The following is a 26,964-nucleotide window of genomic DNA, read 5'->3' as shown; positions in this document are numbered from 1 at the left end:
GCATTTTCTAGTTTTCATTAGTTTTACCAAAATAACTTGATTTAATTGTATTTAAAATAACATTTCCAAACGAATAAATCCTTAGAATCTGCCTGTTCAGTTTCTGTTGGAATGTGAAGGGTTAAATGAAAGAAGCTCCTTTAGCCGTCTCTGCGAGTTATGTGAAGACGGGAGAGCTTGTTGGTCCCTCTGTACATTCACAGAGGGCCAGCTATAGTAACTCAATGAGAGAGTAATGTCACATGACAGTACAATTGACCAATCATATCTTCGCTCTAAATGGGTGGGCTTTATTTTCGCGGACTTTATGACAAGTTCCGCCCTCTGTGAAGAAACCCGGAAGTAAGCTGCGCTCGGGTTCCCTCGACACAAAAGCAATGGGATTTCTCAATAGGGTTTTGGAAAATAGCTCGAAATAAGGTCTGTGGAAAACGAACCTGTTAGATAAATGCACGTTTTGTTCAGCCGGATAATATCCACATGTCTACCCTACTTTTATAATTTTTGAATCATAAATCTAATCGATAGATTTATGATCGATAGATTTATGATTAGCATAAGTTTGTTCATGATGGCTCATGTCAGTGATAGTGATGACATCGTTGCGAAATTATTAAGTCATTTTCAAGATTGAGTTACAATGATAAACTGGAGTGGCAAAGGATCAGCTGCATGACCCGCCATCAAGTGCTTCATCCAAAAGGACAGGATGGACTTTGTGTTTAAGTGATTTGATCATCAAAGGTAAGTCATTTTCAATGTGGGCCGCCGTGCCGACTTCATTCATTTTTAATTATTACTTGGCTGTGGGTGCCCTGTCATGATAGGTGTTTAGATACATGGTGTTGTTTTTTGTGGAAGAGGGTCGCTGTCATTGATGCGTTTTGCACCCCGGGCCGCTGTTTTGTTATTCCACTGAAGTATACGCTGTAACTCTTCTTTTTTTCCTTTTTTTCGAGGGAAGGGGTGGGGGTCAGAGGGCCTAGGTATAAAAGTCACGGCTCGCCACTGCTCCCTCTCTCTTATCCTCCCTCTCTCCTATCCTCCCTCTTCCTCTTGCTGCTGTCCATATATACATTGTTGTTGTAAAAAGTTCTTACATGAAGCCTTTTTCTAGTGCTTACATCCTGATTGACGAGTCAACAATAAAGCAGTTTGGTGTTTACGGTCATTTGGCATGTGTATTTGTTAACTGGTTCATGTGTTTAGCATTTTTAATGGCAGTGTTTTGAAAATGGCAAACAAGTGTATATCTCAGATGTGTGTCTCTTACTTGGAGAACCGTGTGCAGTGTTTTGCAAAAACTGCCAAGTTGAATTGCAAATTGGGTGCCGAGCTGAAAATGTGTTTAGAGTTTTGGAGACACGGAAATCTGACATATTCACTTGTTTGCCATTTAAGCACCGGAGTTACCCGTGCTGTTTTTTCTTTAGACACCAGTTTTCTGGTCTTAGCTTTGTTTATTCGGCGAGTAGGAGCATTGCTCTACTCTTTCCGTTCAGCAGGTAGCTGGCGATGGCTGTGTCCCCGCACCCTCTCCCAGCTAAGTTGTCCTGATTGCTGTCTTGTTTATTGTTTGCCTTAGACTTTCTGGTGACGACAGTGTTTCCGCTTCCTCTTCCATAAAGTTGCCCTTATTGTGCTAGAGGGTTTCATCCCTCCCAATATTATATTATGCGCTAGTGTGCAGCCGTTTGGCTGACACTTTTAAGCACTGGCCACGGTTACTTTTGTAACTACGGTTCTAAGCCGTGTAAATACTGGCCATAGTTACTACTGTAACTACGGTTTTATGCCGTGTAAGCACTGGCCATGGTTACTACTGTAACTACGGCTCTGTGCTGTTCTCTTCTTTAGAAGCTAATTATCTGGTCTTAACATTTGTGTTATTTGACTTGATCTTGCTTGATTGTTAGCGGCAGCCGCTTGGCTAACACCTTGCATGTACTGTTAAGCTTCATTACTTAACTCAGCTGGTGAAGGCAGTGCTCTCGCTCCCGGTAACGTACTATGGTTTTGATTGTTAGCAGCAGCCGCTTGGCTAACATCCTGTACTGTTAAGCTTCATTATTTAACTCAGCTGGTGAAGGCAGCGTGTTCGCTCCCACTCCCGGTAACGTATTGTTTTGATTGTTAGCAGCAGCTGCTTGGCTAACATCTTGCGTGCTCTGTTGAGCTTCATTGTTTAACTCAACCAGTGAAGGCAGTGTTTTCGCCCCACTCCTGGTAGACGTGTTGCTTGATTCTTAGCAGCAGCCGCCTGGCTAAACTGTCCTGTTAAGCTTCTGTATTTAATCCAGCTAGGTGAAGGCAGTAGAGATGGGCGAGTCCTGATTCATCCGGATCATTAACCCGGATCCTAGAAATGAGCTGGTCATGACGAGTCTCCCCTCTCCATTAACCCGAGTCCTTGAGTCCCACACTTGGTGTGACGTACAAATTAAAACTATAAATTGCGTCACTCGCTACTCTCTTTATAACATGTAAAATCACATTACAACGTACCCCAAGTCCATCTACCTACCCTTTAGCAAGTATACAGTCACAGGATAGCTGCCAGAAGTGATCGTTTGGCTCAGGGGAGGGGACGCGGATCAGTGAAACTTCCTGCAGACTCGTGGGGACTCAGAGGAGCCGGCGGCTCCAACAGCAGACTCGCAGATTCGCAGATTCGCAAATCCTGACTCGCTGCAACACACAGCGGATCAGACTCGTGCGGACTCGGAGCCGTAACCGTATAGCAGCAGATCCAGAGATCCAGCAGACTCGTCGTCATGCACGAGTCCACACAGCAGACTCGGATTCGCAGATTCGCAAATCCTGACTCGCTGCAACACACAGCGGATCAGACTCGTGCGGACTCGGAGCCGTAACCGTATAGCAGCAGATCCAGAGATCCAGCAGACTCGTCCGTCATGCACGAGTCCACAGCAGACTCGGATTCGCAAATCCTGACTCACTGTGTGTGCAACACACAGCAGTGCGCACTCGCAGACTCAGATTTGCCAAATCGCAAAATAACCCTTTTTTTTGTGATCAACATTTTTTATTAAAGCAAAATACACTGTGTAGCAGAGGTTAATATAACGTCAGTTTAATAGATATAGATAGTACTTTATTGATCCCAAATTGGGAAATTGTTGTTGTTACAGCAGCATAAGGCATTTTACAATAAAACAAAACTACAAAATATGCAAGAATAGAAATAAAAATAAAATAAAATATAAAATATACATGTCGAAATAGAAAATATACATGCAGATATTATATATATATATATATATATACAAATATATATATGTATATTCAAAATATATGGAATAATAATATGCTCGTGAAATGCAACAACTTTTCGGTTTCACCAATAGGATTTCTACGGTCTTGGTCATGCTGACTCATATGACTCAAATGACTCGTATGATCCGGATCTCTTCAATGACTGACTCAGAAGACCCTGAGTCCGTAAAATGATCCGGATTTGCCATCTCTAGAGGGCAGTGCTCTCGCTCCCGCTCCCTCTGCTGGTAACGTGGGTGTAGGACATTTACATCCCTCTCTGTGTTCGGCGAGTAGGAGCATTGCTCTACTCTTTCCGTTCAGCAGGTAGCTGGTGAAGGCTGTGTTCTCGCACCCGCTCCCGGTTACGCTGCATCTGGCATTCGTTACTAACTCAACCAGTGAAGGCAGTGTTCTCGCCCCCGCTCCTGGTAGACACGCTGCTTCATTCTAGCAGCAGCTGCCTGGCTAAACTGTCCTGTTAAACTTCTTTATTTAATCCAGCTAGGTGAAGGCAGTGCTCTCGCTCCCGCTCCCTCTGCTGGTAACGTGGGTGCAGTTAAATCCCTCTTTGTGTTCGGCGAGTAGGAGCATTGCTCTACTCTTTCCGTTCAGCAGGTAGCTGGTGAAGGCTGTGTTCTCGCACCCGCTCCCGGCTACGCTGCATCCGGCTACCTACAGAATGGCTCATTCATTTAGCGCCTGTATGGCTTCTCTTGAGCCCGAGGACGGCCATGACCGCTGCCTCCCTCTGCCTTGGCCTCAAGCATTCGAGGGTGGATCTCACGCAAAGCGCCTGCATGAACTGTAGCTTCATGCCTCGGGCGCTCAGGGTGGCTAGAGTCGCAGAGGTGGAGCGTCTGGCAGCAGCCAATGGACACCTCTCCTCGTCACAACTTCCTCCAGCTCAGTCTGGCCGTTCCCGGCGACTTCATGGAGTGATGGCTATGGGTTCACCCCCCAGGTAGAGGACTAGAAACAGGCTGTCCTCTAAGGTGGATCGGTTAGCTGCCGTCATGGAGCGGATGAAGTCGCTCCTCTTGGCCCTTCAGCCAGGGTCCGGAGTGGGGGCTACTAGCTTGCCGCCTGGCCCTCCTTCGGTTGCCGCACCTCTGCTTGAGGATGCCATGTCGCTAGCGGCTTCGGCTAAACCTCTTCCATGAAGGGTTGGAGGACGGGGCCCCGCTCACCCCCGAGGAGGCTTCCCACTACTCTGCTCAGAGCTCTCTGCAGGGCGCCTCCATGGCGGCCACTAGTCGTGCGGCCCTGGCACGCTTGCAGCCTCAGGTTCCGCAGGCGGACTCGGCTCAGGCTAGCGCCTTCTTCAGGCATAACCCTGCCCCTGTCAATCTCACGGTTCCTCCTTCAGAGGAGTACCTGAGGGAGATCCATGCATGCTGGAGAGACACCAGGGCCCTCTCCCACTCTGCTGCCATGCAGGATCCGGCGAGGGTGGGGCTGGGTCGCTTGCCATCCATTGAGCCTGCCATCGCCTCCCCGATTCTGGCTCCCGATGCCAGGTGCCCTCGGCCTCAGGGCAGGGTCACAGACCAGCCGCTCTGTAAGGCCTAGGACACAGCGGCACGGGAACTCCCTCTCCCATCTGATGCTGGCTGTCTCTACCTCTCTGCAGCAGGCTGCGGCTGAGCCTTCTTTGCTGGGCCTCAGTGATGCATCACTGTAAGCCTTTGCCCTAATGTCTAGGGAATCGGGACGAGTTATGTCCTTATTGGTGCAGACTCGTCGCCTGCTCAATCAGGGCTGAGATGCCACTCTACAAGGAGCATCTCAACATCTTGGGCTGCCCCGAGAGGGGCGCCCCTGGAGACCATCTGCGCCACGGCGTCGTGGGCATCTTCTGGCACATTCTCCAGGTTTTATCGGGTTAATGTCGCCACTCCCCATCCTTTGGGCATGGTCCTTTTGCCGAGCTCCGCTGCTTCCAGTAGTGAGCAAGGGCTTGGATTCTTCATGACATGGTTGGTATAAGTCATCCAGTAGGGGTGTAACGGTTCACAAACATTTCGGTTCGGTACGTACCTCGGTTTTTAGGTCACGGTTCGGTAAGTTTTCGGTACAGCAGAAAAAATGATCACAAAATATAACATATTTTTTTTTTATTTTTTTTAATTATTATTAAACTGTGAATAATGTATTCACTCAAATAAATAAAAAATATAATAAAATAAACATTAAGGTGCAGCATTTCAATGATCTGAAATAATCTGTACTTGAACTGTACTCCCCTAAGCAGCCAGCTTGACATTAGGACTTGCTTGCTTGTCATTGTATTTTCATGTTTTTTTAAAGAAAAATTAACTTGTCCACATTGCTTGCCGAAAGGGCAGATCTGCTGGCACTAATGTCTCCTGCTGTGGAGAACACCCTCTCGCTTGGGACAGATGTAGCGCTTTGCTAACATGGCAACATAAGGATATTTGGCGTTTGTAATAGCTTTAGCTCGGTCTGAACTTTTTGCGAGTGGTGGAGGCTTAAATGCTAGTGGGAGTTGGGTTTGCACTTCAGTCATTTTTCTTTTGGTACCGGTGATATTCACGTTCGGGTGATGCCTTTTCAAATATGTGTGCAAGTTTGACGTATTGCCAGCCGTGTAACCAATGTTAGTTGAACAATGCAGACAAACAGCTTTGGTTCGGTCCACCTGCTGTCTTTGTCCGTCATCCTTGTACGTAACTGCGAAACCAAAATGTTCCCAAACCGGAGACTTCAATGATGCTGGAGGATTTTCGAGCTCAACTTTATCTGCATTCGCCATTTCGCCAGTTCCTCAAATTACTGACTAAATTTGAACGCATCCCTGTGACCAGCTCTCATAGTATGCCTCTCGTCCAATGAAATGACTTGGTTGCTCTATGACGCGTTGAACCCAAGCGGCAAACTCTGGGGAAGAGCCGGGACGCCAATACGGAAGTGCCACAAACTGCAGTTCATATATTGGCCGATAGGCGATGACTGCAGAAAGGAGCAATTTCCATAGACCCCCATGTTAAAATGCCCAATTTCACAGCAGAAAAAAAACGTTTCTAGCCCTGGATGCAATAAATATTATTATGTATATAGTTAGATTCCACCTTCATGATTATGAATCTGTGAGTGAATTGTTTTCTAACATGACCCTTTTATTTATATTAGGTCTTAAAGTTTTTGCATAAATTAGGGCGTGGTCGCATTGAGTGACAGCTCTGTCAAGTGACTGCTGTTAGCTTCTTGTCTCTCTGCTAGCTGCTCCGTCTCCGTGAAGCTACAGGGACTCTCCATGCTCAGTTCATCCAGGGAACACAACTTGACCCCGGCCGTGTTTGTTTGTTCTTCATGCTTATATATGGGACTATTGTGACTCGCTCTGCGGTTAAAACAGACGGTGCATGAATGCGGTTTTGCGGTAAGTGAAATTCGAGTACTTTATTTATGTGTTTATGATTTCAATCAGCTACGTAATGAATGTTAAGGCTTGTAAGCGAGTGGTAGCTACATCGGTGCTAACAATGCTAATCTTAGCCTCCAAGTTAACTTAAAACCATAGACTGTATATATAAAGGTTAAAACGAAATAGACAAGTGTTAAGCGTTAAAGCTCCCATGTCATGCTTTTCCGGTTATTACCCGTCCCCTTGTGTGTTATGAAGGTTTTTATGCATGTAAACGGTGTGCAGAGTCAAAACCCTCAAAGTACACCCTGTAGCGAGTAAAACTCTAACACAGAAAATACCTCCCCAAAACGCCTCGTTGGAGATACGTCACTGCCCATTTGATTCTTCCGGGTACCGCCTGATGTCATGCGGTACCCGGAACGAAATGGACCAATCCCGAAGAGCTATGGCCACACCAGCAGCGGCGTGTTCCTCCTCCAGAGGTTCGAAGAACCGGCATTTCACAGACGAAAGCTTCCAAAACATTGCCCAGTTTGAGGCCGGATATGCACAGCTTGTTTGGACCGTTTGGAGCAGGGGAAGATCCGGGTATACAACCTGTAAGTTTGCATTGTTATTTGTGTATTTATCAAACAAGACTGTTTAAATGTGTAAACTGTGTTGGACTGCTAAGCCATTGACACAGTGCTAACTGTGCTAACTAAGTTGCTAGAGTTTCCATATATCAACTCTAATATCAGCAGATGGCCTTGCATACATGTATCTCATAGCAGGAGAATGTCTGCATTCACACACAAAATACCTATTGACAGTATACTCCGGGTGATTTGCCGTGCGGTCAGTCGCGAAACGTAATTACATTATAGCTGGCGTAGCGTGTATGCAACCGATCTAACACACGGAGCTAGAGCTAGATTTGGTCGGAAAAACATTTTTGTGATGCTACGTTGCTAGCGTTTAAATATATCAACTACAATGTCAGCAGATGGCCTTACATGTTTGTCATGGCAGGAGAATGTCTGCAGTCACACACACGGAATACTCATACAGTATAGTCCGGGTGATTTACCGTACATTGTGACAGTACATATACTGCATGTAGCTAACGAGGCTAGCTGTATGCTAGCGCAAAACAATGTATTCATGCAAGTTACATTGTATGGTAGCAGAATACCCGTATACGATTGCAATTATAAACACGTTATTGCTAGCCTAATATGAACCACTAGCTTTTGTTCATAGTAGTTTTATTACACTGCATTATAGTTGCCTTTCCTCCAAGCTAACGTTCATATCGTGTTAGCTACCAAGGTAAACAAAGCTAGGTTAGCATATTAGCAGGCAAGCTGTTCATTACACAACTACTACTAACGAATCTAAAACAACTAAGTTTCTCTAATATTTTGTGATTTGCATTTGATTTCGTCCAGCCAGATCCTGGCGGACAATCCATGACGGGGACGGGACTTCTACTACTACTGAGGCCTCGTGCTAAAAGGCACCGCACCGGCTGTGCGCAGGCAAGAGGAGGAGGAATGGATGATATACCGTGTGTATATATGTATATTTATGTTCATTTTGTACATTTCTAAAAATAAAGTTTAATGGAAATACTTAGTAGGCCTATCCTTTCTTCCCTGAATTCATATATTAGCAAACCATGATTTGATTTCTCATCAAACAGTAGTAGTTTATTACAGGTAAAAATAACTTACTCTTTGTTATGTCGGCTCGTAGGCCACAACGGAAAGGCAAGGAGACATACACGAGTTTACAAAACCACGGCACATTTATTGTGGTAAATGCAGAGATAGGTGGTCGAGGGGAGAGGGTCGCTCAGTTCGTCCTTCTGCAGCCGCTTTGGAGAGAGACTCCGGGCCGCTGGGATTAATAGCACCGGCTACGGAGGTGTCCGTGATCGCGCTGATTACCCTCTTCAGCTCCACCCCACCGTAAGCCCTGCAACACACCTGCACAAAGGCCCTGGGGCCGTCACACTCTTCTATAACAACAGTTGTAGGTTCAGTTCGGTTAGTTAGTATAAAATATCAGCTGTACCATTACACTGATGTTCCCCGAAAAAAGCGGGCGGAGCCTCTCTGGTGGTTGACTAATCAGAACAGAGTGGCCGAGCTGACCAATCGGAGCACACTAGGCTTACAGGGAGGGGGGGGGGGCAAGAGCTCCAACGAGTCGTTTAGTGGAGAAAGTGAATACTGCTGAATACACATGCTTGACAGAGATGCTGTATGCGAAACCAATGTGAGTTTGGAAAATTGCACAGTATAAATCTATTTTAGTATACCTCAACAATATAATTATGATCAGTGGAAATGGCCATGACATGGGCCCTTTAAGTGGGATAATACTGTAGAACAAACGGCTTCTGTTTGAGGTTGATAAAATAAGGTCATCCTTGTAACTTAGAGAGATATTTTATTATGTAGGTAGGAACTGTATGCATCGCTAAGGTTAATTTAAATTGGCTATGCTCAAGTATGTAGACAAGCTAACGTCGAAGTAGTGTATGTGAAATCAACCTCACAATAAGATGTGTGTATATTACAATTATTAATGTCATATTTCAAGATGATTACAATATGGATGGTTGAGCTGGAGTTCATTATTGAGCTTACGTTAACATCACAGTCATCTGAAGAACGAACCCAAATCTTGTTGTTTTTATTAATTGCATTACCAAATTGGTATCAAATAAACAGTAAGAATTGGTAACACAACTTCCAAAGTTACAGTAAAATAAAAAGGACCCTGACTCGGAAAATACACAATCCAACATGTTCAACAGAAGATAATAAGTTATATTGTTTGTACACATGGTTCTTTACATATATATCTGTTTGTTTAAAGTGCCCAGGTTATGCAGACAGGCTGGACCAGAGTGAGAGACAGAACTGGACTCCTCACAGCAGTGAACTTCAGCACAGGTGCAAATACTCTTTTTTCATACTGTACAAAGAATCAAGAAAGATATTGGTTTAAATAAATGAAGTATTGACTTTAATACACTGATATACATTCCATTAAACAATACTAAATACTAGATCACCTACACATCAGTGAAGTTGAGGTTTTTTTCCATGCAAAGGGTTACATTTAGATGTTAACAAGCAATATGACTGTCAGCTTTCTAATTTAATGTATTGAAGGCAAAGATATTTAACACATAGTGAGAACTGCTATTTATCTCTCAATATTGTCTGTAAAAACGTGGTAAAAGTTATTCTTTCAGTGAGACAACAGAGCAAGCTTGTTTTAATAACAGTTAAATATTATTTTGATAATAAAATACATTTCAATGTTGATGAATTTCATACTGTTCATTCATAATCTGATTGTCTTTGTAGCTCACTGTTGAAATAAAAAAAAACATTACAATTACAAAATAATTATATCTACAGCCCCTAAAAACACAAACACACCTCTTTCATAAATAACACACTTGTTCTGCAATAATATGTTTTATGTTTCCTGTAATTTTTGTTAGGAAAGGACATGCCTGAAAGGCACGACTCAGCATCTCCTCTTTCTCCGAGGGTCAAGAAGAACATCCAAGAGGAAAATTAAAAGCTGATGTTATGAGATGTTAAGACCAGTACAGGACATTCACTAAGAAACTATTTTTATTGTGAAAACACAGTCAGCTGATCGAATGCACCTATTTCCACATCTACACTCCATCAGCTGATTATTTCTATTTGCCTCACTTCATGAGCTTCACAACATGTACCTTGTACCGCAGAGTTTGCAACGCAAATAAATGGGGCCAATCTTCAGTCAGATGTGAATGTGTAATCTAAAATTTTCAGTAAGAATAATGGACAAAAGGAGTGCAAATACAAATTCAATTTATTGAAATGTGAACCAAAAGTTAATCAAACATGTTTTAAATAAAAAGCACATATGGACAGAAGGTGTAAACCTATTAAATGTATAAGTAAACACATTTAGTCAAATAAAGTGACAGACTAGGCCTGATCAGGTGGTATCAGCTATGCATGGGCTCCTCCATCAGGCCTGGTCCTCCTCACAGAGGAAAGACCCTCAGTCCTCTCCGGCCAAACCAACAGACAGGACGTCCATCACACAGAGGTTTCTCTCTGAAGTCTCTGCAGCTCTCTGGACACCACGCTGTCTCAATCCATCCACACTGAATATGAGAGGGGAAAAATGAAAATAATAAATGCTTTAGACTATAAGAAATATAAAGTTGACTGTTGAGTTGCTCAGTTTTTTTAGATTGTCAATACTATTACTGTATAACTAATATCTCAGGTTAAGAGGCACCTTCAAATAAAGATTGGTCTTTAAATACATTTTGTCTTTTGAATTGTTTGTCTAAAGTCAAGGATCTAGAACTGGTACTTGTAGTTTTAATGATACAGTCTGGTTATAATGCTGTTTGGAGGAGGCCTCACAGGTAAGAGCACTAACTAGCTATCATCACATGTACCTTAGCTTAACTTAAATGTATTAAACGTATAATTAAGTGATGGCAAAATATAAATAACTAATGTCATGCAAACATATTCATATTTGCTTGATTCCAGTGTTTAATTTAGCACAATTGCATACAAACGTTAAGGGATTTTAAGATTCTGAAGTATTATGCTAAAAACTAGTTTTGCTGAATAGTCTCATGTCTGAGGACTTTTCTCTCCTCTGTTTTTTCTAAAATGATTTTTTTGTTTTAGTTTTTCCTCAAAGTTTTCCTTTCACTTTAGTGTATTTGACAAAGGCGTCATTTGTGTTTACACAACTGTAACTATGTGTTGTGCAGGAAAGTTGCACCAATTTGTTTTGGAGAAAAACAAGTATAAGTATAACAACTGTATATTTGTGTTTCTGCACATATTTTTGTAGACTTGAACAATCTTTGTATTTGGAATTATCTACATACAGATCACCATAAGAGATGAGTGTGCTTTAGATAAAGCACCACAGTGTTGGACAAAGTGTCTTGTACTATAAATGAAGTGTGTGCCATTTGGTGCAAAGGTTTGGTTTTGGTAAGTGTTTGTATAGTTTTGGATTCATTTTGCAAGATATATGAGGTGTTTTGCACTTTGGGTGTGTGGTTTTGTGAATTGTGTTTAGTGTTTTGAGAAAATGATTTTAGCAATTGAAAAAAACTGTAATAAACAATGTAGCACTGCACTCTGGGAAAGAGTATAACGTTGGAGAAGTCGTTAATCGTTGAATCTAGCTTGGTAGGATTAAAATCATCACGATCATCGACACAACGCAGTCCCCCATTGTTGTTGTTGTTGTGAGTGGCGTTGGGCAGAAAATCAGCAACGCAAACGGTGATGTCATGACGCAGCACCAGTCGGGTTCTGAGCGGTGGAAACACAACTGGGGCTAAAAAGAAGAACCAGTTTGGAACCAGAGGAGAACTAGCACAGAGCTAGAACTGGAACTGGTTTGGTGGAAAAGGGGTATGTGTGAAGAGGAAGACTACACTGGCAAGGTAAACACACACACACACACACACACACACACACACACACACACACACACACACACACACACACACACACACACAAGCCTGTGACATAAGATTTTCAACTGCATAATTACTCTGTAGCTATGTCAGATTGACAATAAAGAACCTTGAACCTTGAACCTTGAACACACACACACACACACACACACACACAATCATGCTAGCTAAGACACAAACATGTCCTAAATACGACATTTCTCCATTTGCACTTTTTCAATGTCATATTATGATAGGGGGCGTGTCATTTAATTTAGTTTGAAATAGTCACTGCATCTGAATTAGTGTATGGGTTTGACCTTTTATTGAGTCTGGGGTCAGATCTAGGTTACATAGGACAAAACATGCATTCTTCCATTAGTGTTTTACAATTTGAAGCAGTTGAGTCATTTAAAGAACATAGATACAGAAGGACGTTTTTGATGATCCGGTTGTTGGCAGCTGATCCTCACATGTAGAAGAAAGAAGGAGAGTGATTTTCCTGCAGTCCTAAGTAAGACTTTAGCCCAGGGGTGTCCAAACCTTTGTTCACTCAGGGCTGCATACAGAAAAACATACCTCACTAGAGCTGAGGTATATTTCCTCATAAGTTAAGTGATAAGTTAGCAAAATCAATCAAATGTAGGTAAGTAATGCCTGATACTTGAATATGCTTGAAGAAAAAACAGGTTACATCACAAATTTTGTGCAAATAAGTTATTGGGCTTTTTTGTATTAGTATATGTATAGTTGACTAAATACATTTGACATGTAATAGGTTATAGACAACGCCCGTGATGAGCTGATTATATGCAGCTGCGGAGTGAATGTATATACCCAGTCTTCCTGAAAGAACTTGCGCTGAGCTTGTAGCGATTCTGCCTGTCATACCAACACACACAATCCCTCCTGTGATACAAAACCTACCCGCCCACTCCTCCACAAGCCATTGAAAATGTCTCGTCAGCTGTGACAAGGCGGGTCTATAAAAGAGGTGAGCAAACCAAAATGGAGGAGATGGTTTTGAGGAAGCGAAGAAGCTGACAGACGGGGCGATCGTCACGGGGGGAAAAAACCCTCTATTGGCTGCACGGAAGCTGGTGCTCGGCCCAGTTGGATCGCTGTTTCTCTGCTGCTGAGAGTAGCGCTTCAGAAATGTAAATAGAACGCCGGCAGGCGCTGACACTTCCGGGTTGGGAGTATAGTCAGGGAAAACGGCGTAAAACCCGGCCTGGACTTTCTACTCAGACCGGACTACACAAAGCAGGGTAATCTGAAAGTGTCGTGTGGGAAGATGGGGGGAAGTTAAACGAAGATGTGTTTTCTGTGGGTGGTGAACTGAACTGAAACTAATACGCTATGTGGATTATTGTTTTTGTTGGACTATTTTTCATGAACTATATGGATTATACTTTTTCATTCACATGGGACTCACTGGTCTTGAACTATTAAAATATAGTATTTGTTTGTGTTGTGTGTTTTTGTTCAAAGGTATTAATTTACTATTGAAAATACAGAAATATTGTACTGGTTAAGAGGGGCATGTGCTGTAGCCTATGTTTTTCCCGTCGGTAACATGTACCCGTTGTAGGGTTTGACTTGATCTTAACTATAAATTGTCAGGCCTGACCTGACTGGCACCCCAGCAACTATAGTCGAACCGCTTCATGCTTACTAGCTTCTACACGCTAAAGCAACTGTAGTCAGGGATGCAAACTCATCAGGTATGAAAAAGGTTACAAGGATCCGACCCCCCCCCACCCCACGGAATATCGGCTTTAAAATGAGGAATAACAGAGGATTTTAGCAGTCAGAACAACTAAAGCAGCAGTGGTAATAATAACAGAAACGCTAAAGAGTCACATCTAATAGAAATATATAAAAGCATTTATTTTAATTGTGTAGTAGTCAGTTTATAATTTTGGCAGCACTGTTGAGCATTTTGAAAATGTATTTTCATGCCTCTGTGCAAGGCTTAGTCTTTCTATCTTTATAGCCACTGGTAAAAAGTAACTAAGTTCATAAACTCAAGTACTATACTTAGGTAACATTTTGAGATACTTGTACTTTACTTAAGTATTTCAATGTTTTGCTACTTTGTACTTCTACTCCTCTACAGTTCAGAGGTACATGGTGTACTTCTGCTCCACTACAGTTCAGAGGTAAATGGTGTACTTTTCCTCCACTACATGTATTTAATACCTTTAGTTACTTTACAGATGTGGATGAATGATGTGAAATATAATCAAGTGTTAAATCAGACTTTAGTTCCACCTGGAGTAAATTCACAAGCTACCCTGCAGTATACAAAGTCATTCAAACTAGCTGCACCTTTACCAGCTTTGAGAACACTTTAATGATCAATCATTATAAAACATATCATATATATTATTCTGAAATGGACCAATCTGCACAATGACTACTTTTACTGTCGCTACTTTAACTATATTTTGATGATAATACTTTTGTACTTTTACTTGGGTAACAATTAGATAGCAGGACTTTTACTTGTAACAGAGTATTCCTACACTCTGGTACTTCTACTTTAACTCATACAAGATCTGTGTACTTCTACTTTTACTCTAGTACAAGATCTGAGTACTTCTACTTTTACTCTAGTACAATATCTATAGGCTACTTATACGACCTCTGTTTATAGCCTATAAAAAAAACGATTAGAAAACGAAAGCTAACGTTAGCAGATAGTGACAATGTATGCTAGCTAGCTAGCTCAACGATTCCTTAAAGGGGACCTATCATGCAAAATGCACTTTTGTACGTCTTTTATACATGAATATGTGTAAAAAAGGGGCTGCAACGGATCTGATACAGACTGATCCAGATTTGAACACTGTCCTGATGTCAGGACGGTGGCGCTACGGCTATTGGGCCAACTCTCCACCTATCAGGGGAATGTGGGGTTGGGCCACGGCCGGCCATTGCCGCTCGAAAGCGCTGGAGACGCTGTAGTACATATGCCAGGCCTGTAAGTGGCGCTGTAGTCTGCCACAAAAGCAGCGAAGAAGACTTCCGGCGCATGATTACCATGGTTACCCTTCTGTTTATTCTCCGCTGTGGCTTTTTTTCTCCCTCCCAGAGGCAAGCGTTTGCTCCTCCTGCTGCTTTAATTCAATGCAATCCCTCCCCGTCGAGGCAAGCACTGTAATTCTCTCCGGTTAGTCCACCAGCAGATGACAAACACCCACCTCTCCGCCTCTTCCAAGGAACGAGGGTACCGTGCGGCAGAGTTTCAGTTAGGTTTTCTTTCGCCGGTCAAGATGTCCGTTAAAGTTTAAATCTTCCGGACAAAATTAGAAAAGTGCCGGTCAAAGGTCTTCTTTGTTATTTATTGAGCTTTAAAACAAATGAATAACGACTCTATATAATAAAACACGGAGGACGGAGATCTATTTTTCTCCCCCTCTTCTGACTTGATCAGAGTGGCTCCCCTCTCCTGCAGGGGGGCGTGGTCAGCTGCAGCTCACAGAATCAGCCCCCTGCAAAAACAGGGCTGGAGAACAGCAAATAGAGCGAAATGAGGCATGGCTAAAATGCATGATCTGTTTGGTATTTTGAAAACAGAAACGTATAAATATACCTTATATAGGTATGGCCCTACAATATATCATTTAAATATAGCATGATAGGTCCACTTTAAATAATATTGCGACAGAAAAACCTTTCAGTGCACATCACGCTCTGCCGCTCCGACAGGGAGCTCTGCTCTGAATACCTGAACCGTTCTAACAGCTGTTTACCAGCGGTCCAGTCTGTGCCACAGTGCACAGCTACGAACGCACCGTAGGTAATGTAGCTGCTGAAGTTAGATGCTCATCCCGGAGCAGCAGAGTTCAGCCGGCCCGACAGGCAGGAAGACTCAAGCACACAGCTCGCGCTTCATATATTAAAAAATAACACCATGCGCATCATGATGGCACATAACAGCTCACGACTGCAAATTATTTTGGCGATTAGATCAAATGTAAATTATATTTGACGCAACTTTAGTTAAATTTCCATTACTTTTCCAAAACTTTGGGAAAAATATTGTTTTCCATAACTTTTCCAGGGCCTGGAATTTGCATTTTGAATTTCCATTACTTCTCAAAGTTTTTAATGACCGTATGAACCCTGATTATTAGTTAATATGGATATTGAGTCCTATCCATCAAAAGCCAACCAGCTCACCAGTTAAGCTTCTCTTGTTTCTTCTCCAATAGAAAAATAAGCGTCCTGTTTCTGATTTTAAGCCTATGGGAGAGTTTTCACAAATGTACAAAACAAGCATGTTTGGCCCTTAATTAAAAAAGTAAAACTGCAACGAGTGGTCCAATAAAAAGAACCAGGTATTCCTGAGTACCGCTCTGTAATTAATCCCTGAATCAATTTTATTACACCCAACAGTTTTATGATGCAGTTCACCGGTATGTGCAATGAAAGCACAGCAAAGTAACTCTTGTCTCACTTGGTGTTTGAAAAAGGCTGGAGATTTCTTTGCAGGACAATTCACACCATCAGTGCCAGATACAAATGGTTTCAGAAATTTGGTGAAAAACAATAAAATCCTTCTGGACAGCAGATGTGTGTAACCAATGTCTCGATAGCTATGCTAATAAGTATTCAGTAAACGTTCACCAGGATGTTGCTGATGGGTCTCTCTGCTCCATCATCGAGGTCTTGTGCAGGGAACAGAAAACTCAACAGAAAAAAGAGGCATAAGGAGAAGTTGTTGTTGGGTGAAGTTCACAACTCATCACATGTGCGTTTTTCCCAGACAAGCTGAACGCTTTTTATGCACATTTTGAGAGCAGCCATGAGGCACAGAAGGATCAGGATCCCTACCCTTTTGTTTGAAACAGGGCAGATGTGTGCAGATCCTTTAAAAGGGTTAACCCACACAAGGCTCCTGGACCTGATGGCATCCCTGGCCGTGTTCTCAGGGTGTGTGCAGTTCAGCTGGCAGAGGTGTTCACAGACATCTTCAACAGGTCCCTGCTGCAGTCTGTAGTCCCCACATGCTTCAAACACTCCACCATCGTTCCTGTCCCCAAAAAGACTAAAACCACCAGCCTCAACGACTACCTCCATCATCATGAAGTGATACCCTGACATCTTGGTGCCAGGATAACAACCTCCATCTCAACATCAGCAAAACCAAGGAGCAGATTGTGGATTACAGGAAGCAGCAGAGAGAGGGACACGCCCCCATCAATGGGACTACGGTGGAGAGAGTCAGCAGCTTCAGGTTCCTCAGTGTCCACATCACTGAGGACCTGACATGGATTCTTCACACAAACACCATCACCAAAACAGCTCGACAGCGGCTCTTCTTCTTCCGCAGGCTGTAGAGGTTCAACCTAAGCTGCGTCTCACTTCTCTTAACTTCCATCCCTGCGTCCTGAAGGATATTATTGCTTGCTCATAAAGAAATGTTTATGAATAATATGCTAACAAAATGTCTTAAACTATGAAGAGAAGTGAGCTTCATGACAGTGTTAATGGTGAGCAAAAACATAAGGAAGGAACTGCATTTCTGCTACTTTATTTACATTATGCATTGAGTTATTCACAGAGGTTCATGAGGGGTCAGTGGTGCCAGGCACCAAGCCAGATGCAGAGAACAGCACGTGACAGGAGAGAAGGTAGAATAGAGTAGGGCATGTTACATCCTGGGACGAAGGCTGGATGTGTCGGACCTCGTGAAGCCAGGAGGCGTGGACTCGCCTGTGCTCCAACAAGAAACCTCCAGCACTACACCCAAAAATATACATAACCAATCAAAAGAGGACAACTCTTCCTATGTATGAAGTATATGACACTGTGTTTTGCCGATTTTTGAGGCTCTGGAAGGAAGTGTGAGACAGTAAACTGCTTGCAGTCTGTGGATCACTGATTTCCGGAAACCTCCACAATTGTACTCCTTATCACAACTGAAATAAATCAGCTTTATTATAACTTTATTGCCTGATCCGGCTCCTTGCTTCGCAGAGGAATTCTGAAACACGAGTCACGACAGTCCCTCACTTGCGTCTTAGTCCCTCCCACCAGGGATGCATGGAGAGACGCAAGGAAACCACGAGAAAGGAGAAGAAGCAAGGAAATGTGTTTTAACCTGTTAAGCACCTAGCCTGTTTTTCATGTTTCAGGCTCGAAAATGACATGCCCAAAACAAATTACTACAACTTAATTTCTAAAAGGGTTATATGAATAATTTCTTTTATCAAAGCAAGGTTACATCTGTGAGTTGGATGTAGAAGTGTCAGAATCAATATAAATGTTTTTTATTTTAAAGAAAATTTAGATTTTACATAGTAAAAAACTGTAAATTATAGTGTCCGTCCAAAAATTATTTTTTACTTATAGTGAAAACTACCCTTGGATGATGGGTTAGTAGACTAAAAGCTTTAGGAATCCAAAGTACAACATATAATAAGTACCCTGTATCAAGATTGATGCAAAACAAGTGACATTTGACCTTTTTAGAGAGGTTTAGCCAAAACCACCCCACCTCTGAGGTGATTTGGGTGAAAATGTTTTTTTTTCCATATCTCTGGCCCCCCTTGCTCGATTTCGATCGTTGACACACCTTTCTGACCGTTAGAGCCAATATAATCAAAGGGGGAGGCCCACATACACACTCATTGTAAAGAGAAAAGGTGGGGGCTGCGCGTCTGGAAATCGAAAGCAGATTGGACCGATCTCTCTTTCTGGAATTTGGAAACTAAAAAGCAGTTTTATTGCTTATGGATTATCAGAAATAATTTCAAAGAAGGCACAGATACATTGGATGAACCTATGGATTAACTGCAGCATCGTTTTTTTATCGTTTTAATGCCATTGAAGACCAGTTTTGACCAAGGTAAGCCATGTTAGCGTTTCTAGCTACTTAGCTCCACATGTTATGATGTACGCTTTCGTTTATAGCGTCGCAAATGTTTATCACTGAGTGTTGAGGAGGGCACCACTAGATTCAGTGTCTCCAGGACACCAAAAACGAGTGGTTGGTTGTGCATCTAGGATAAGTAATAAGGGAGTTATGAGTGAGTTTAAGTGCCGTTTTAGGTAAAATCTTTTCGCTCGTGGCTAATTCAGAGGCTGACTGCTAGCATTGTGGGTTTTTTTTGAAAAAAAAAATTAAAAAGATCAGTTAGCTGAGTTTCTTCCCGTTACATGGATATAAAACATCAAGGTTCAAGGTTCTTTATTGTCAATCTGACATAGCTACAGAGTAATTATGCAGTTGAAAATCTTATGTCACAGGCTTCTCCAACAATGCAACATAATAACATAACATAATAACAATAAGAGCATGAGCAATACAAAAATAATAATAGTTATAAAAATGAAATAAAGTTATGATGTGGAATAGTGCAGTATGAGTCTATATACAAGTTATTGGAATGATATATATATATTAGGTATTAGATACATACTACTGAGTAGCAGTTGAATGTTTGAAGTTGTTTCAACAGTTCAATTTTTTAACAGTCTCACTGCCCGCGGGAAGAAACTGTCTCCGAATCTTCTTGTCCTTGCCAGGATGCTGCGGTAACGTCTGCCAGACGGCAACAGAAAGAACAGTTTGTGGCTGGGGTGATGGGGGTCTTTGATAATCCGTAGTGATTTCTTCCTGAGCCGCTGGGAGTAAAGGTCCTCCATGGATGGCAGCTCCGTCCTGGTGATGTGCTGTGCAGTTTTCACCACCCTCTGTAAAGCCTTACGATCGAGGTCGGTGCAGCTGCCGTACCAGGCCGTCATGCTGCCACTGAGGATACTCTCTATCGTGCACCTGTAGAAGTTGCAGAGTATCCTGGAGTCCATTTTGAACCTCCTCAACCTGCGGAGGAAGAAGAGCCGCTGTCGAGCTTTCTTGGTGATGGTGGTGGTGTGAAGAGACCATGTCAGGTCCTCAGTGATGTGGACCCCAAGGAACCTGAAGCTTTTGACTCTCTCCACCGTAGTCCCATTGATGGCGATGGGGGGCGTGTCCCTCTCCCTGCTGCTTCCTGTAGTCCACAATCAGCTCCTTTGTTTTGCTGATGTTGAGATGGAGGTTGTTCTCCTGGCACCAAGATGTCAGGTTTTCGACCTCCTCTCTGTACGCCGTCTCGTCATCGTCTGTGATCTGGCCGATGACGGTTGTGTCATCAGCAAACTTCACGATGGTGTTGGAGCTGTGTGTGGCCACGCAGTCGTGGGTGAACAGGGAGTAGAGGAGAGGGCTGAGCACGCAGCCTTGAGGGGCACCGGTGTTGAGAATCAGGGTGGAGGATGTGATATTTCCCACCCGCACTGCCTGGGGTCTGCCCGTCAGGAAGTTCAGGATCCAGTCACAGAGGGCGCTGTTGAGCCCGAGGTCTCTGAGCTTGATGGCCAGCTTGGAGGGCACAATGGTGTTGAATGCTGAACTGTAGTCAATGAACAGCATTCTCACATATGTGTTCCTGTTCTTCGGGTCCAGGTGTGAGAGGGCAGTGTGGAGGGTGAGGGCTATGGCGTCGTCTGTGGACCTGTTTGCTCTGTAGGCAAACTGCAGGGGGTCCAGAGATTCAGGGAGGGAGGAGGTGATGAATAATTTGACTAACCGCTCAAAGCACTTCATTATGATGGAGGTGAGTGCTACTGGGCGGTAGTCGTTGGGGCAGGTGATGATTGTCTTTTTGGGGACAGGAATGATGGTGGAGTGTTTAAGACATGTGGGGACTACAGACTGCAGCAGGGACCTGTTGAAGATGTCTGTGAACACCTCTGCCAGCTGAACTGCACACACCCTGAGAACACGGCCAGGGATGCCATCAGGTCCAGGAGCCTTGTGTGGGTTAACCCTTTTAAAGGATTTACACACATCTGCCCTATTTAAAACAAAAGGGCAGTGTAGCTCCTGGTCCCTCTGTACCTCCACAGCCTGGCTGCTCTCAAAGCGTGCAAAAAAACTGTTTAGCTCATCTGGGAGAGATGCGCACGCAGACACTCCCGCAGCACCCCCCGCTGCTCCTTTGTAGTCAGTCATTGTCCTTAGTCCCGCCCACATATTCCTAGTGTTACAGCCTTTGAAGTCAGATTCCACCTTGTCTTTGTACTGTCTCTTTGCATTTTTAATTGCTCTCCGGAGATCATACCTAGACTTCCTGTACTCCTCCAAATCTCCCGCTGTGTGCGCGAGAGTGCGCGCTTTCAGTTTGCCGCGCACCTCACCGTTTACCCAGGGCTTTTGATTTGGGAATGTCCGTACAGAAACCTTCGGTACCACGTCATCGATGCATTTCCCAATGTAGCAGATGACAGTGTCCGTGTGTGTGTTGATGTTATTGTCCTCAAACACACTCCAATCCGTGGATGCAAAGCAATCCTGCAGTGCTGCATCTGACTCCTCGCTCCATCGTTGTACTGTCCTTGTTATCGGTCTGTCCCTTTTAAGTTTCTGCTTGTACGCAGGCAACAACAGTAGTGAGATATGGTCTGATTTGCCGAAGGGAGGGCGAGGGAGAGCCTTATATCCATTCCGGAAAGGGGAATAAACATGGTCCAGTATGTTTCCCCCGCGCGTCGGGAAGTTGATGTATTGGTAATATTTTGGCAAAACCTTCTTCATGTTGGCGGTGTTGAAATCTCCGGCCACAACGAACGCCACATCTGGCCGTGAAGTCTCGGTTTTATCAATAAACCCAAACAGCTGATCGAGTGCCGTGTTGTTGTCGGCGAGTGGCTGCGGCGGGATATACACTGCTGTTATCACAACAGATGTGAATTCCCTCGGCAGATGGAAGGCCCGACATGAGATCATGAGGTGCTCTAGCTGTGCGGAACAGTCCGATGAAATAATCTTCACATCTGAGCACCAGTTGTTGTTAGTCATTACACACACACCGCCTCCCTTTTCCCCGAGTTAGCAGTCCGGTCCTGACGAAAAATAGAGAATCCGTCAGGGACAATAGCAGAGTCCGGGATAGCGGGGTTGAGCCAAGTCTCAGTGAGAATTAACACGTTACAGTTCTTAATGTCCCGTTGAAAAGCAATCCGGCTTCTGAGTTCATCTAGCTTATTTTCAATGGATTGAACATTAGCCAGAAGAATACTCGGAAGAGGGGGCCGATTCTCTCGTTTTCTCAGTCTGACCAGCAACCCGGCCCGGCATCCCCGCTTTGTCTTCTTCTTGCGTCTCTCAGGTAGAACAGCAACAGGTAGCCATGGTGAATCTCCATTGTTTGTCGGAGGGTTAATATTGTCCACGAAGTTTCGCAATTGGAAAAGTTCCTCTCTGCTATATTGTATGGCAGAGTAGGTGCGGTCGGCTAGCATGTTAACCATGTTAAAAGTAAAACGGCAAAAGTAAAAGAAATATGTACAAAATACGAAAATGGGCAAAGTTGGAGAGGAGCACAAAGACGATGCGGCCATCTTCACCGGCGCATCAATTTTTGATCCGCATCAATTTTTGAATTTTTGATCAACATTCATAGGTTCATTCAATATTAAGATTCTTTAGACGTTGTTTCCTGCAAATGACGTGTTTATCCGCCCGGTACCGGGCGGGCCGTGCGTAACAGGTTAAGAGCAATGGAACTTCCTTTCCTCGGAGCGAAACGTGAAGCGACGTCCGTTTGTGATGACGCCGCACAGCTGATCGTCTGACAACCACAAACAACCTCCCCCCCCCCCACCTGCTGTTCTAGACCCAAATAAATAAAATAAGAACTCATTTTCAAAAACAGATAAAAGCCATTCTTAAAATGTATAAACAAACAATAGTTTAATATTGCTTTGAGTGCACAATAGAAAGAAAAATAATTGATAGAAGAGAAAGCATAACAGAAATATTGTGGGTTAAATAAACGTGAACAGAAGTTTTATTATCGTAACGGTATTGTTGTAGGCATAAAATTAAGTAACGGCACTTACACTTGTGTTGGCTGTTAAACTGAGACAAATCACGTCATTCATGTCTCAGCTGTGACTGAATGGAAATGTGTCATGATTTTAGTTTTGTGTGTTTAGTCATGGTTTTATTTTGAAGTTCTGTTCTCCCTGTGTCTGGTATTCCTTCCTGTGTTTGCCCTCCTGTGTCTGATTGTCTGATTGTGTTCACCTGTCACCTGTTACTTTTGCCGTTTTACTTTTAACATGGTTCGCAACATGCAAGACGACCGCACCTACTCTGCCATACAATATAGCAGAGGAACTTCTTCACATTCGAAACTTCGTGGACAATAGCCCACCGACAGACAATGGAGATTTGCCATGGCTACCTGCTGCTGCCCTACCTGAGAGACGCAAGAAGAAGATAAAGCGAGGGTGCCGGGCCGGGCTGATGGTCAGACTGAGGAAACGAGAGAATCGACCCCCTCTTCCGAGTATTCTTCTGAGTAATGTTCAATCCATTGAAAATAAGCTAGATGAACTCAGAAGTCGGATTGCTTTTCAACGGGACATTAAGAACTGTAACGTGTTCATTCTCACTGAGACTTGGCTTAACCCCGCTATCCCGGACTCCGCCATTGTTCCTGACGGATTCACTAATTTTCGTCAGGACCGGACTGCTAACTCGGGGAAAAGGGGGGCGGTGTGTGTGTAATGACTAATAACAACTGGTGCACAGATGTGAAGATTATTTCTTCGGACTGTTCAGCTCATCTAGAGCACCTCATGATCACATGCCGGGCCTTTCACCTGCCGAGGGAATTCACATCTGTTGTAATAACAGTAGTGCATATCCCGCCGCAGTCGCTCGCCGACAACAACACGGCACTCGATCAGCTGTTTGGGATTATTGATAAGACCGAGACTTCACGGCCAGATGCGGCGTTCGTTGTGGCCGGAGATTTCAACACCGCCAACATGAAGAAGGTCCTGCCAAAGTACTACCAACACATCAGCTGCCCGACGCGCGGGGGAAACATACTGGACCATGTTTATTCCCCTTTTCGACATGGATATAAGGCTCTTCCTCGCCCTCCCTTCGGCAAATCAGACCACATCTCACTGCTGCTGCTGCCTGCTTACAAGCAGAAACTTAAAAGGGACAGACCGGTAACAAGGACAGTACAGCGATGGAGCGAGGAGTCAGATTCAGCACTGCAGGATTGCTTTGCATCTACGGATTGGAGTGTGTTTGAGGACAATAACATCAACACACACACGGACACTGTCATCTGCTACATTGGGAAATGCATCGATGACGTGGTACCGAAGGTTTCTGTACGAACATTCCCAAATCAAAAGCCCTGGATAAACGGCGAGGTTCCTTGGGGTCCACATCACTGAGGACCTGACATGGTCTCTTCACACCACCACCATCACCAAGAAAGCTCGACAGCGGCTCTTCTTCCTCCGCAGGCTGAGGAGGTTCAAAATGGATTCCAGGATACTCTGCAACTTCTACAGGTGCACCATAGAGAGTATCCTGACTGGCTGCATCACGGCCTGGTACGGCAGCTGCACCGACCTCAATCGTAAGGCTTAACATAGGGTGGTGAAAACTGCACAGAACATCACCAGGACGGAGCTGCCATCCATGGAGGACCTTTACTCCCAGCGGCTCAGGAAGAAATCACTACGGATTATCAAAGACCCCCATCACCCCAGCCACAAACTGTTCTTTCTGTTGCCGTCTGGCAGACGTTACCGCAGCATCCTGGCAAAAACAAAAAGATTCTGAGACAGTTTCTTCCCGCGGGCAGTGAGACTGTTAAACAATTGAACTGCTGAAACAATTCCAAAACATTCATCTGCTACTCAGTAATATGTATCTAATATCTATCATTCCAATAACTTGTATATAGACTCGTACTGCACTATTCCACATACTCACTTTATTTTAGAACTATTTTTCTTTTTGTATTACTCTTACTATCTGTATTATTATTATGTTGCATTGTTGGAGAAGCCTGTGACATAAGATTTTCAACGACATAATTACTATATAGTACTAATAGCTATGTCAGTTTGACAATAAAGAACCTTGAACCTTGAACTGTTGCCCTTGTGTGTCTTGTTCTGTGATTACCCTTCTGTGTATTTAGTCTTGTCTTCCCCTGTGCTCTATGTCAGATCGTCGTCTTTCCTGTCACCCTCCATGTTGGTCCATGTTACCTGGTTGTCAATTCTTGTCCATGATACCTGCCCGTTTTTTCAAGTCCATGTTACCTGCTCGTCTTCTTTGTCCGTATTACCTGCCTGTTCCCTTCTGTAAGTTTGTTCCTGTCTGTCCTGCTCCCCGGTTTTGTTCATGTTAAGTTTCTTGTTATTCCTGTCATCGGCTTTTTGTTACCTGACCTTTTTGTCCTCTTAAGTGCATTTGGGTCCTGATTTTTCCCCAACCCTGATAAAATGACAATAAATAAAAATGTAAAACGAAAAAAGCTGTTCCTGCTGACAGACATGAAATCTGTCTCTCTTTTAATTTTGGAGATCATGACATTTTTTTTCCAATAAATGAATAAAATGATTTGTCCACTTTGTTGTTCAGATATATCACATATTTTTAACTAAATGATACATTAATTGAAACAAAACACTGTATAAACAGAGGAGTGACTCCCGTGAGTTTAATGTGTTATTTTCACACCGCTGTTAAACTGCTCTCATGCCAAGAAGCGTCAGATCAGTGCATGTGCTACATCATCCAATCAGTGAGCGATACACGGTAAGGGGGCGAGGTGAGTGTCTGAGGATTTCACCGGAGGATGGTCTGGTGGTTCCCGGTCCTTGGTCCTCCAGCACAAATAAGTGCATACCAATTAACTTCCGGTGAGAGCGAGGAAATGAAAAATAAGTAACTTGAGATCGACCCATGGACACCAGGATTCTCTGCAACTTCTACAGGTGCACCATAGAGAGCATCCTGACCTTCTACAGGTGCACCATAGAGAGGATCCTGACCTTCTGCAGGTGCACCATAGAGAGGATCCTGACCTTCTGCAGGTGCACCATAGAGAGGATCCTGACCTTCTACAGGTGCACCATAGAGAGCATCCTGACCTTCTACAGGTGCACCATAGAGAGCATCCTGACCTTCTACAGGTGCACCATAGAGAGCATCCTGACCTTCTACAGGTGCACCATAGAGAGGATCCTGACTCTACAGAGGGTGGTGAAAACTGCACAGCACATCACCAGGACGGAGCTGCCATCCAACCTCTTCACCCAGCGGCTCAGGAAGAAAGCCCACAGGATTATCAAAGACCTCCACCACTCCAGCAACAAACTGTTGTTGTTTGATTTGGTGGTTTGTGTTCCAGCAGTCAATCAGCTGTGCGCAGCGTCTCCACTGCAGCCTGTAAATAACAACCCCCCCGCAGCAACCCTATCCACCACTTAAATTAAATAAAACAAATGTGTTGTGTAATATCAGCTGCCAAATCTACCAAATATATGGTGTTCTTAGTTTCCATACCTCCTGTGTTTTATGAGCGACTTATCAAGTCTTAGCAAATGGCATAAAACATGATCAAACATGATAGTATATAAAACCATGCTCGTATCTATACAACCTATAGAAATTAGGGCTGTCAAGTTAACGCGTTAAAAACGCGTTAACGCAAAAAAAAATTAACGCCACTAATTATTTTAACTCGATTAACGCATGTGTATTTTTTGTCCTCGCCGCCCCGTAGTTTCAGAGCGCATCGAGTTTAAAATACCATCTACTGTACAAGCTGATGCTGACAGCCCCGTTCCTGCCGCCCGCTTGTGGCAGACCACACTTCCACGCTCACCGGCAGGCCCGGACTGGCCATCGGGAGGACTGGGAGGGTGTGTGTGTGTGTGTGTGTGTGTGTGTATGTGTGGCGCGACTCGC

General features: G+C 43.7%; 1 protein-coding gene across 1 annotated transcript in view; it reads right to left on the bottom strand.

Annotated features, from left to right (window-relative positions):
• Positions 1 to 4,422: 4,422 nt before the first annotated feature.
• LOC117498584 overlaps positions 4,423 to 26,964 on the bottom strand; it is a 74,320-nt gene continuing 51,778 nt past the window's right edge. Inside the window, exon 4 of the mRNA XM_034150782.1 lies at positions 4,423 to 4,639. Coding sequence (XP_034006673.1) covers positions 4,423 to 4,639 — 217 coding nt within the window. The remainder of the gene's footprint in view (positions 4,640 to 26,964) is intronic.

This window comes from Trematomus bernacchii, unplaced genomic scaffold, assembly GCF_902827165.1.
Source record: "Trematomus bernacchii unplaced genomic scaffold, fTreBer1.1, whole genome shotgun sequence".
NCBI lineage: Eukaryota > Metazoa > Chordata > Actinopteri > Perciformes > Nototheniidae > Trematomus > Trematomus bernacchii.
Note: the sequence above shows the minus strand (reverse complement) of the source record. Positions and strands in the feature narration are given on the sequence as shown.